Source organism: Mandrillus leucophaeus, unplaced genomic scaffold (genome assembly GCF_000951045.1).
Source record: "Mandrillus leucophaeus isolate KB7577 unplaced genomic scaffold, Mleu.le_1.0 Scaffold153, whole genome shotgun sequence".
Lineage (NCBI taxonomy): Eukaryota > Metazoa > Chordata > Mammalia > Primates > Cercopithecidae > Mandrillus > Mandrillus leucophaeus.
The window spans coordinates 479768-493225 of NW_012101510.1; the positions used below are offsets into that span (position 1 = coordinate 479768).

At 39.0% G+C, this 13458-nt stretch overlaps 1 protein-coding gene across 1 annotated transcript in view; it reads left to right on the forward strand.

Moving 5' to 3' along the window:
• NCOR1 (nuclear receptor corepressor 1) overlaps positions 1–13458 on the forward strand; it is a 195160-nt gene that overhangs the window by 89753 nt on the left and 91949 nt on the right. The window contains exons 14-15 of the mRNA XM_011975291.1: positions 7547–7671; positions 12721–12938. Coding sequence (XP_011830681.1) covers positions 7547–7671; positions 12721–12938 — 343 coding nt within the window. The remainder of the gene's footprint in view (positions 1–7546; positions 7672–12720; positions 12939–13458) is intronic.

The window sequence follows — 13458 nt, forward strand, 5'->3', positions numbered from 1 at the left end:
TCCTCCAGTTTTACATTTCTCTGGTTGTTTCACTGGGTATTTGGGAGAGGTGTGAGTTAAATGATGAATTTAGAGCATCATCTCATGCCACCAAATTTATCATTGTTTCTTAATTGTTTGTATACTTATTCCATTTATTTGTGTCAAAATAGAGGGGCAGCTTTTCAGAAATTAGGTGGTGTTAGTTTAAGGGCTCTCTGTGTAAAATTGAATGCCTTTAGAGCTAATAGCAGGTAAGAGAAGAAGCCACTGGGTTTTGAGGAAAAGAGTGATGCCAGATTTCAGTTGTGACATGATTACTCTGGTTGCTCTGTTGAGAATAGTTTGTAAAGAGACAAGAGAAGAAGCAGAGAGACCAGTTAGGAGTTTGTTTTAGTAATCCCATTGGCTTAGACTAGGCTACAGTGAGGAGGTGGGGAGAACGGATTAGTTTCCGGATGTACTTTTGAAGGTAAAACCACGAGATTTTGCTGATGGATTGATTGTGGGGATGAGGGAAGGACAATAATCAAGGAAAACAAGTTTTGACCTGTGGACTTGCCATTTGCTGTGATAGGTGTGAATGAAGGAGGAGCAGGTTTTGAGGGGAAATCTGGACATGGCTGAATTTGAAATAGCTATTAGGTGTCTAAGCAGACATCCAAATGAGATGTCCAAGTAAAGTGGGTAGTCTAAGTCTGGAGTGTAGGAAAAAGTTCTAGGTTAAAGATAGAAAATTTGCTATATAGAAAAAAGTTTAGAAATACTTCTTTTTAAAAACAGAATTGAGTTGCAAGGTTAAGATTTTCAAAATCTATGTATCACCTTTCTTGATTTTACCCTGGTGGAGACAGAGATCCAAATAATTTGAAAATTGCTTTACTTCTCTGCTATGTAACCAAGCTCCAGTTAGGAGGGTTTAGCTCAGCTAATCTCACAGCCATTATGGCATGTTTCCTTAAAGATTCTTTAGAGTTCTGCTGAAGTTTGTGCTTGATCCTGTCAATATGAGTTTGATTACCTATCCTCTACTCCCAGCCTCCTTTTTATAGGAAGTAATTTTTATTCAGCAGATAAATGTATAGTTTGTGGCTGGGTGCGATGGCGCATGCTTATAATCCCAACACTTTGGGAGTCCAGGGCAGGCGGATCACTTAAAGTCAGGAATTCGAGACCAGCCTGGGCAACATGCTGAAACCCTGTCTCTACTGAAAATGCAAAAATTAGCCTGGAGTGGTGGTGCACACCTATCATCTCAGCTATTCTGGAGGCTGAGGACGAAAAATCACTTGAACCTGGGAGGCAGAGGTTGCAGCAAGCCTAGATCATGCCACTGCACTCCCACCTAGGGTGACAGAGCAAGACACTCCCTTCTGGAAAATAAAGAAAAAAGAGAGAAGAGAGAGAAAGAAAAGGAAGGAAGGAAAGGAGGGAGGGAAAAAAGAAGAAGAAGAAGGAAGGGAAGGAGGGAAGGAAAGAGGGAAAGGAAGGAAGGAAGGAAAGCAAGAAAAGCCAGGCTGGACGTGGTGGCTCATGCCTAGAATCCCAGAGCAAGACTCTATCTCAGAAAAAAAAATGTATAGTTTGCTATTGATAGATTCTAAGTTCGCAAAGTTTGATTTTTTTAAACCTGTTGCCATAGGGAAGCTTGTGTAGTATTTACTCTGAAAATGAGTTTTAATCTTAGACTCATAGGAAAATGAGACAGATATTTATATTTTCGTTAAAATTGTGTTCAGAGGTTATTATTGGCAGGAATTTTAATTCCTCTCTCCAAATTCTGATAGAGTCTGCCCCAACCCATTTTTATAGTTCAGCTTGTTACCATTCCATGGTGAGTGAGTGTGATTCTCTATATGTTTTTGTTGAAGTAGTGAATACATATTGGAGATTAGAAGCCAAAAACCACTGTTGAATGTTATTATTTGGGATCTAGGATTATGCCCTACGTAATAGTTTGATTCTATGTACATTGTTCTTGCTAGCAGTAAGAATTTCGTCCCCTAGTAAATGCTGCATTTTTCCAACATAAATTGCCATCTGATAAGTCTGTCACTGTGCGGGTAGTATTTACCGCTAGTTACCTGCGGTAAAGCAAGTCATGTTAGAAACCATATTCTTCATTTCCAAATGCTTGATTACTTTTCACAGGAATTCGTGCCCTTCTTTTTATGCTAACACCATTTTCCCCTTTATGCCAACATGTTTTTATTCTCTAAAGGTATTCAGAAGCATATACTTAGGTAAATATAGCAATTTTGAAATTGGAGGAATTTCTGACTAAACTGTTAGCTAGTCACTAGATCGAAATAATGTTTCAGACAAGTTAAAAAGTTTATTATACCAGCAAGAGCTTTAGACCCCAGAGTGCTCTACCCTTTTGTAGCTATGTGACTCTAGGTGGGTCTTTTCACTTGGTGAGCCTTGGTTTCCACATTCATGAGAAGGGGGGGACAATAATACTTCGGTTGCATGGTTAATGAGAACTGGGTATGTGTGTAAAGTACCTGGAGTGCAGAGTCGGGCACAGAGAGTGCTCAATAAATGGTAGCCACTGTTATCTTCATTGCCATCGCCATAGTCTTGTTTTTTGGTGATTGACAGCTTTCACTCTTCAGGAAGTTAGTCTGAAATTCAGTTGGCTTAGGAACACTAATTGTTAATATGTTTTGATAAGATAGGCTTAAGATATTTTCTGTTTATTTCCTGAAGTATATTTTTAAAGAAAATATTGTCCAGTGGTGAAACGGTATTTCATTTTCTTCCTCTTGTAAATTTTTATTTACAATTGCTGCTTGTTATTAAATTTAGTAATTTAGTTTTTTGGCAACTTATTTTCTGCTGAGTGGGAACTTGTCTGTTTTTCTGTTTTCTAAAAATGTGAACATTTTCACAAATATAATTAGCATATATATATAATTAGATATTCATTTATATATAGTAGTAATGAATCTCAGCATAAACTATTATTTGATCTTGCCAAAGAGGACCCAGATGAAACTGAATCCTGTTCTTAAGTTATGTTGAAATACACTTACCAGGTCAAGCATGGTGGCTTACACCAGTAATCTCAGCAGTTTGAGAGGCTGAGGGAGGAGGATTGCTTGAGCCTGGGATTTTTGAGACCAGCCTGGACAAAAAAATTTAAAAATTTATACAAAAAGTTAAAAAATTGAAAAATTTGATTTTCTACCAAAAAATTAAAAAATTAGCATGGCATATTGGCATGCACTATAGTGTAATCCCAGCTATTCAGGAGGCTGAGGTGGGAACATCGCTTGAGGCTGGGAATCGAGGCTGTGGTGATCCGTGATTGTGCCACTGTACTCCAGCCTGGGCAACAGAACAAGATCCTGTCTTTAAAGAAAAAAAACAAAATCCAGGTGCAGTGGCTTATGCCTATAATCCCAGCACTTTGGGAGGCTGAGGTGGGGAAATTGCTTGAGCCTAGGAATTTGAGACCAGCCTCGGCAACACGGTGAAACCTCATCTCTACAAAAAATACAAAAAAATTAGCCAGGTGTGGTGGTGTGCGATGGTAGTCCCAGCTACTCAGGAGGCTGAGGTGGGAGGATCATTTGAGCCTGGGAGGCATAGGTTGCAGTGAGCCGAGATTGCACCACTGCACTCCAGCCTGGGTGACATAGTAAGACCCTGTCTCACAATAAAAATAAAATAAAACAAAAATAAAAGAAATACACTTAACTTTTACTTTTTTCTTTGAATTTTCATTTTGTTTTATATGTGTTCTAGAATATTCATTCATAGTGAATAGCTTGTTATTTGACCGAAGTGTTTCATGTTGTATTAACATCCTGATAGAATTAAACTTGTTTTATTGACTCTCAAGTATTGGGTTTAAAGAAGGGGGGAAAAGGAAAAACCTGGACAACGAGCCATTGAGAATATTTGTGTCAGTATAGGGAACTTTTAGAAGGGTTTCTTTTGAAGGGGTGGACCTCTTTTGCTCCAGCCACCCTGCAGAGTTGAGGGATGTAACTTGTAACCTTCATCCTAGACCATGTGGATTGATTGGCACTTCTCTTTACAGATTTGCCTGAAACAAAAGTAGTAGTTCCAAGCATCTCTTGTTTAAATTGGAGGTAATTCCTTACTCTCTTGAATGTCAGTGGCAGTTGTTTTGATAGGTCTTTATGCATATTGCACAAAGGTGAGGTCCTCCAGTTGCTGCTGACTGCACTTCCTCTCCGCTCACCACTGCCTGGTCAGTATACAGAGTGGTGAGAAGTTCTACTGGACAGGTGCCAAATACTTCTCTAAACTCTAATCCAGCAACTCTGTCCATTTCTTTGGATTGTCTCCACACTTTCTGCAGAGCCAGGAGCTGTTGCCTTCTTTACACTGATTGGTTTAAGCAGGTGCTGCAGTTGTTTCTTATTCTCTAGCACCAGGGAAAGGGGAGTGAAGTTATTTGTTGGCTGGATTTTAGACAGCAGGGAACGTGTGAGATGACTTTGAAGCTCTCATTGGCATTAGAAGCAGAAAAGTATTGGGGAAATAAGATTAGCATGTGTTACCCAAGTCTAAGGGGATACTGAATCTCTTTCCTTACCTTCTGCTGAGTTGACATGTCCTTATCGTATCTTTAGGCTATAAACCATTTTCTAGGTTACACAGCTCGCTTGCTAGGCAGAAGACATGATTTGTCCTTCCTGTGCCATCTTACTGGTTCAGAGTGACACATGGATGCTACATTGGTTGCAGGGTTAGGTTATTAGCATTTAAACAGGTCTTGTGACCATTGTAGTGTCCCAGGGAGTCCGAGCAGAATAAAACTTCCCCAGTTATAAAGCAGACCTACTCATGGTTTGAAAGTTTAAATTTTAAAATCTCCGTGATTGATCAGTTTTCTCTAGCAATAAATACCCAGAAGAAAGAGAAACTGGCAGTTAGCCAGGGTGAGAAGTTAGTAAGGTCAGATAAAGCAAGTGAAGGAATCATGGTATTGAAATGCTTTAGCCAGTACAATAGTAGGTACAGTTCTCACTGGACTGTGAAAATTTGATAGACTAAGGGTTTGAAGGTCACGATGAGGACAAAGCAGGATCAGTCACAATGAAGGCGTGCGATGGGTGGTTGTAGTTGGAGAGAAGACTTTCTGATTTTAGGATCTAGGAGGCAAAGCAGTGCCCACTGCTGATGAGGCAGTTATGATTTTGCATGTAGGGAGTTTAATGGACATGACCTAAAAGTATTTTACCGGTTAGATGTTATGTTGATTGAATGGCGAGTGTTAGAAAAGCCATTGACATGCATTTTGAAATCTGAAAAATAATGTCAAGGCATAATGAGCCATGTGATGCAATCACTTATATATTCTAGGTAATATTTAAGAAGTCATTCCATAACACCAAAAGAGAATGTCGACATAGGGAGATTTTATGAAACGTGAAAAAGGAATTATTTTTAAAATATCACAGTTCAGCAGTGTTCTGGAAGTGGACCAAGAGGGATTCATTTTCTTCTTTCCTTCCCCCTTGGATTAGAAGGAGGCGTAATGTGGGTGGGACTTCTTTTGGGGAGGCGAATAAGGCCTTCGTTATCTTAAGGAAAAAGCTAAGTGTTGGTTTTGATGAATAGATAGAAGACTTTGGAGCACTATTAAGGGAAATTTTTCTTAAAATTAATGAGTTACTTCCATGTTTTCTGGTGAAAACAGGTAAGAGGACAGGTAGAGTTACTATGAGGCAAGATTGACATTAGCCTGAATCAGAATGAACAGTCGGGATTGGAAGGTAAAAACTTTTCAGATAACCAGAATAAAGGAATTTGATTTTTGTTTTATCCAACATACGCATACACCTATCATCATGGTCCAGACACTCTCCTGGGAGCTGGGGCTGCTTAGAGAAGTAAGATTGGATTCTTGTTCTTGATGAGATGATAAGGCACAGAGAGCCAGACGGATGCTGATAAGCAGGCACTAAGCTGCCTAGTGACAGTGCTACAAGCAGGTGTGCGCTGTGGTGGAGAGGAAAGGACATGGGCCCACAGTTCCTCTGTGGAAATCAAGAGAGGCTTCACAGGAGATACAGCATTTTGATCTGAATTGTAGAGATTATGTGGGACTTTACCAGGCAAGGGAAGGGTAGAAAGCTGTGCAAGTGCTGGGTGTGTTTAGGTGAGTCCAGAACAGTGAAGATGATGTGGCATGATTTGGATTGGAGGGAGGTGTGCACGGGCCAGCCTGCTGTGCTATAAAGATGTGTTGAAGTTCTGTTTTAATTTGGTTATACAGTCTTGATTTCTGAATTAAATAAAAATGCAGGCCAGTCACAATGACTCGTGCATGTAATCCCAGCACTCAGGGGAGACCGAGGTGGGAGAATCACTTAAGGTCAGGAGTTTGAGACCTGTAGCCCCAGCTACCTGAGAGGCTGAGGTGGGAGGATTGCATGAGCCTTGGAGTTTGAGGCTGCAGTAAGCTAAGATCACACCACTGTACTGTAGCCTGGGTGACAGAGTGAGATGTTGTCTCTTAAACAAAATACAGCAGTTCCCCTTTATTCACAGGGGATATGTTCCAACACTCCCAGTGGATTCTTGAAACCACAGATAGTACCAAACCTTAATATACTATTTTATATATATATCTCCACACATATATATACACACGTATATGTATATATACATACACGTATACACACACACACACACACACACCCCCTTATGATAAACTTTGATTTGTATATTAGGCACAGTAAGGAATTAACAGTAACAAATAAATAATAAAATAGAGCTATTATAGCAATATACTGTAATAGAAGTTACATGAGTGTGGTCTTTTTTCATATATACTGTACTTCAGTCACCCATTTTCATACTGCAGTTGACTCCAGGTAACTGAAACCACAGAAAGAGAAACTCCTGATATGGGACTACAGTAGCATTCAGTGCACCCTTAGTTTCACTTTTTTCTTTTAGAGTCACAGGTTTTGCAAATGAGACATCAGAGATAAAAGGGTTCCTAATCTGACTGCTCAACTTAGAAATATTTAAGCATTTTACTTCTTTTCACCTTCTTATATCTTTAGTATTTTTCCGAATTACTTCAGTCTTAGTAATGACAATAGCTGTTTACTGTTCCATTAAGTAGACTATAGCTCAAAAGTATAAATGCATAAAGATGTTTCTTATAGCATTATAGATAGTGATGAAAAAATTGGAAACATATTAAGTATCTAAAACATGATAAATTATATATGGTTAGCAAATTTTAAGGTAGAATTGAAATGCTTGAGTGACAGATTAGATGTGGAGGTTGCCAGAAAAGGGAACCAACCCCAGATTTCCAAGTAGAATCTTAACATATTTACTTTCTCATGGGTCCAGATGCTATGAGCATTTGTGTCTGTGTAAGACCCTTTAAACAGTACATATAGAATACATTATAAACCTCTAGACTGGTTTTTAACACATGATCACCAGTTACATTGTAAATGACTAACAATCATTTAAAATTTTTTTGGATAGACATAATTTATCACACTATAAGGAGCTATTTCTGTTGCCTTTGAATTTTACAAATGATGGTTGATTCTAGCAGCAAATTGCCCGACCCTCGCAAGAAGAAAAAGTAGAAGAAAAAGAAGAGGAGAAAGCAGAAAAAACAGAAAAAAAAGAAGAAGAAAAGAAAGATGAAGAAGAAAAAGATGAAAAAGAAGACTCCAAGTGAGTTAAATAATTAGTTATATAATAAGTTAAATGTTTATTTTTATTTTTAGTTTTGTAGATTTACGGAGTACAAGTACAATTATCACATGGATATATTGCATAGTAGTGAAGTCTGTGCTTTTAGTGTACCATTGCCTAAACAGTGTACATTATACCCATTATACCTCACCCACCCCCTCATACCCTCTGTTTGAATCTCCAGTGTCTATTATTCCACTTTCTATATCCATGTGTCCACATTATTTAGCTCCCACTTTTAAGTGAGAACATGTGATAGTTGACCTTCTGTTTCTGAGTTATTTCACTTAAGGTGATAACCTTTAGTTGTATCCAAGTTGCTGCAAAATTATAGTTTTTTTTTTTTTTTTTTTGCGACAGCATCACGCTCTCTTGCCCTGGCTGGAGTGCAGTGGCATGATCTCGGCTCATTGCAAGCTCCACCTCCCAGGTTCATGCCATTCTCCTGCCTCAGCCTTTCAAGTAACTGGGACTACAGGCGCCTGCCACCACACCCAGCTAATTTTTTATATTTTTAGTAGAGACGGGATTTCTTTTTTCTTTTTTTTTTTTTTGAGACGGAGTCTCGCTCTGTCGCCCAGGCTGGAGTGCAGTGGCCGGATCTCAGCTCACTGCAAGCTCCGCCTCCCGGGTTCACACCATTCTCATGCCTCAGCCTCCCGAGTAGCTGAGACTACAGGCGCCTGCCACCTCGCCCGGCTCATTTTTTGTATTTTTAGTAGAGACGGGGTTTACACTGTGTTAGCCAGGATGGTCTCGATCTCCTGACCTCGTGATCCGCCCGTAGAGATGGGATTTCACCATTAGCCGAGGTGATCTCTATCTCCTGATCTCGTGATCTGCCAGCCTTGGCCTCCCAAAGTGCTGGGATTACAGACATGAGCCACCGTGCCCAGCCTAGTAATTTTTAAATAATGAAATTTAATCTGCTGAAATTTTATTTTATTTACTTATTTTCGCGACAATCTCACTCTGTCGCCTAGGCTGGAGTGCAGTGGCGTGATCTCGGCTCACTGCAACCTCTGCCTCCCAAGTTCAAGTGATTCTTGTGCCTTGGCCTCCCAAGTAGGTGGGATTACAGGTGCGCGTCACCACGTCCTGCTAATTTTGTGTTTTTTGTAGAGATGGGGTTTCACCATTTTTGCCCAGGCTGATCTTGAACTCCTGACCTCAGGTGATCCACCCGCTTCAACCTCCCAAAGTGCTGGGATTACAGGCATGAGCCACCATACCTGGCCGAAATTTTAGAAACATCTAATAGTTACATGATTAAGTTGATGTGATTAAGGAATAGAATATTATAGTAAATGTAACTTTTGACTTAATGAACTTATTTGCAAGTCATGAGTTATTACTGCTTTTCAGAAGGAATGGGTTATAGTAATAAATACTTGCCCCCAGGATATATTGAATGTCATTTAATCTTTGATTGGAAGATTCCTCAGGTTCTGTTTTTGAGTGTCAGGTAGTATATATTAGATAGTGTAAAAATGCTAAGAAAGGAAGACTTTTTAAATTTTAGATTCCAGCTTTATTGACTTTGTCATATAAAATGGAGTTTTGGGTTTGTTTGTTGTTGTTATTGCTGTTTTCTTGGTTATAAAAGTGCATTATAGAAAAACAGGAAAAGAAAGAAAAATATAATGAAAATTAACCTATGATTCTGCCACTCAGAGAGTTATTTTTGATGCTTTTGTGTACATACAGGGGTGTGGTAGGTGTGGGGGCATGACAGTTGGTTTGGTTTCTTTTTTCCCCAAGAACTAGCTTTGTAATTTACATGGAACAAAATTCACCATTTTGAAATGTGTACATTGATGTGTTTTGACAAGCATATGCACTTGTGTCACTATTATCACAATTGTGATGTAGAATGTTTCCATCACCCCAAACAGTTCCTGTATGCTCCTTTGCAGTCAGTTTCTCTTTCCTCATTTCCAGCCTCTAGCAGTCACATACCTGTTTTGCTTTCTCTAGAATTACATAAAAATGAAATCATGCAGTATGTATGGCTTCTTTTACTTAGCATGAATGCCTTTGAGATTCACTTAGGTTATTGAATGTATCAGTAGTTTGTTCCTTTTTAATATTTATTATGTTATTTCTTTAGTCCTTGTGGAACTATTTAAGATTTACCTAGTTTTGTGGAAGCTAAAGTAGCTAGTCACTTGCCATGGTTTTAAAAAAGACAGATATTCCTCTCATTGTAATTTTATATCTTAGGAAGATACCTATAAGGGAATATTTTTTTTTTCTCTTAATTTAGGTTAAACATGTTTTGGGCCATGTAACCAGTGGTTCTTCTCACATAGAACTCTGTCATATCTTGATTTTATTTTTTTGTTAAAATTTCTAAACTATTTAACAAGCTTTCATTTATTATCTATGTGAGCTAGGTCTTAGGGAGAATGTGAAAATATGTAAGATGTATACTATTCCCAGGTAGTTCATGATTTAGTAGGGAAAAACTAGGTAAAGTACAAGTATTACTTTAAGAAATAAAAGCCTGGCAGTAAGAAGTCAGCAGACAACCAGTTAAGTGCTTTGGCAGATTAAGAAGAGGTCGAGGCTACTTCTCTCTGGATAATTTGGAGGACATTATGCAGATGCTAGTGGTTAATGTGGGTAAGGTAGAGGGAATCACATGAATAGCTAGTGGCAGGTAATGATTTCATTAGACTTAACATAGTGTGCATCAAGAAGAGAAGTGGAAGGTGGATTGGAGTTAAATTATGTAGAGCTTTAATGAAAGCCAAACATGTTAGACTTCGTTCAGGAGGCTGTGCAGTGTGTCTGTTTGGGAATAGTTAGAAAGGGATTAGAATGGATGGAGTGGTTTATTGCCAAAGCTATCCTGCTAGAATATTGATTCATTGGCAAGGTAGAAATGAATAGACTAGAGATATGAATCAGGGAGGCCAGTATGAAAGGCCAGGATTGGGATACTAAGGTGTTGAATAAGTGTAGTGATAGTAGAAACAGAGATGGTAGAATTAGTGAGAGAGGCATGTCTGAGATGAAATAACCAAAACTTGGCATTAGATCACATGCAGGAAGTATGGGAAAAAGGAGAGAGCAAAGGATGATATCAAATCTGTAAACCTGAATGATGATGAACATGGTAGGAGTGTTAACAACAAATGATTAGAGAATGACTTGGAGCAAGGAGCAGAGGTGAGGATGAATCTGATTTTGGATATGTTCAGTTTCTGTTGATGGGAAATCCAGGTGGCCCTTCCAGCAGGTAGTTGGGAAGACAAGCCTGAGTCTTTGGAGTTGGTGTGTGTCCAAAGATAGAGACTGGAGTCTTCCCAGTAGAACGTATGAGAATGGGTAACCTCACATAGCTCTAAGGCTCTAGGGGAGAGCCTTGGGAAATCCCTGTATGAAAGGATGAGAGGAGCCCGGCACAGTGGCTCACTCCCGTAATCCCAGCCAAGGTGGGAGAATCGCTTTAGCACAGGAATTCGTGACCACCCTGAGCAACATGGTGACACCCTGTCTCTACAAAAAATACAAAAATTAACCAGGTATGGTGGCACGTGTCTGTAGTCCCAGCTACTCGGGAAGCTGAGGTGGGAGGCTCCCCTGAGCCCAAGAGATCGAGGCTGCAGTGAGCTGTGTTCACGCCATTGCTCTCCAGCCTGGGTGATAGAGTGAGACACTTTCTCAAAAACAAAAATCAGAAACCCAAAAGAAAGGGTGAGAGGAGAAAGGTCTGTCCCCAGTAGGAAAGCCAGAATAGCAGCAGGGATATTTCAAAAGCTAAGTTTAAAGTGATATAAAAAGAAGAATTAACTGCAGCGTCAGTTGTGACAGAAAGACTTGTGGGGAAAATTGAGAAGAGGTCATTTGATTTTGCCGTTTGCAAGTCATTGGTGACTTTTGAGAAAACATCTTTTAACAGGAGGCTGCAGAATAGAAGCCAGCTTTATAAGGGAATAAGTAAGTAAAGGGAAAGAGGGCTATGTAGTAACTTCAATTTAGGACTGAAGGGGAGAGAATTATTTTTGGAAAAAAAATCAACATCTTCCATTAAGCAAGAATAATTAAGTCTTTGAGTATTGCCATCTATCCATTCATTTACGAAAATGTACATTGAGTATGTTTTCTTAAATATAACAACTATGGGAGGTAAGTAGTACAGAGAATGGTCTTCCAGTATTACATGTAGTACTGTTGCTATTAATAGGAACTACCATTTTTCTACATGCCTGAGACGATGGTAAGCACTTTATATCCTGAGGGAATTTTAGCTTGAATAATAGCCAATTGTTATTTGATGCTGACTGTGTTCCAGGCACTGTTCTGGGTACTTTATTTAACTCCTTCAGTCCTGGCAACAGTCCCATGAAATAAACTCTTTTTCTCATTGTACAGATGAGGAAACTGAGGCCCATGGAGGCGAGGCAGCTTGTCCAAGGTCATCACATGGCTAGTAAATGACAACTATGGTACAAACCCAGGCAGCCTGGCTCCAGAGGCCGTTTCCTAAGCATTAACCATTACTGCCCAATTTGTACATAATTAGTATCAGACATGATTTAGAGTATTGAGTCTGGTTTTATAACACAATATTGTGGATTGTTACTATAGAAAAGGCATCTAGCATGAAGATCATCTGTTTTAGCTTCTTCATTTCATGCATGAGGCAACTTAGACCAAAGGCAAATAAAACCCTAGAATTTCTGCCTTTTGGTGTAGGCTCTTGCCTCTGGATTGGAGGTCTAGGGCTTTTCTGCTGTCATTTGTTGCTTTCTCATGTAGTTCTGGTTTCTAAATCAGTTGGTTTGAAATGTGTTTAAATTTTAAGTCCATTAACATGCAAAATAGGTCTTATAAAATGTCTTAATTTTAGCTGGTCAAAACTCTTAAAAATTATGGTATGGCAGAATTTTTTTTTTTAAAGTAACTGAGAGATTAGGTAGTTTTATTCAGTTTCTATTTAGATAATATTCAAAACTAAAACCTTCTTTGATGTATGTATACTTTTGAATCACACAAGTTTTCATTTACTTTTATGTCCAGAGAAAATACCAAGGAAAAGGACAAGATGGATGGTACAGCAGAAGAAACTGAGGAAAGAGAGCAAGCCACACCCCGGGGGCGAAAGACTGCCAACAGTCAGGGCCGCCGTAAGGGCCGGATCACCAGGTCCATGACAAACGAAGCTGCAGCTGCTAGTGCTGCAGCTGCAGCAGCCACTGAAGAGCCCCCACCACCTCTGCCACCGCCACCAGAACCCAGTGAGTGGAAGAGATTGGCATAAACAGGCCATAATTTTGTTTGGGATTCTGTTTCACCGCTAGGATAGGGTAGGAGGGACTTTTAATATTGACAATCTAGAAATAATCCTGAAGTGTGGTCTTTAAATTTTTTTAACTTCAATATCAAAGTTTTTTGAAAAAGAACATCACCCACAGTCTTGCCACCCCAATACAGCTGTTTTTCTTTTTTATTTAGTTGTTAGCTAGTCAGCATGTTACTGTGTCTTCTGATATCTTGACTTGGTATATATCATATTTTCTAATTTCTAAGTAATTTCCATTTTTATTTTTTAATGGCTGTGTAATCTTGAGGCATGACTTCTTTAACCATTCTCTTATTTCTGAATGAGTAGGTTGTCTGTCCTCTTCCCTGCTTTTAAAATGTATATAGCACTATAATAAAAAAATCTTTATTCACATAGTATTTTGTTTACGTTAAATTATTTTTCATGGAATAAATTCCTACACAAGGGAATACTGGATCTAATAGTTCAAGCAT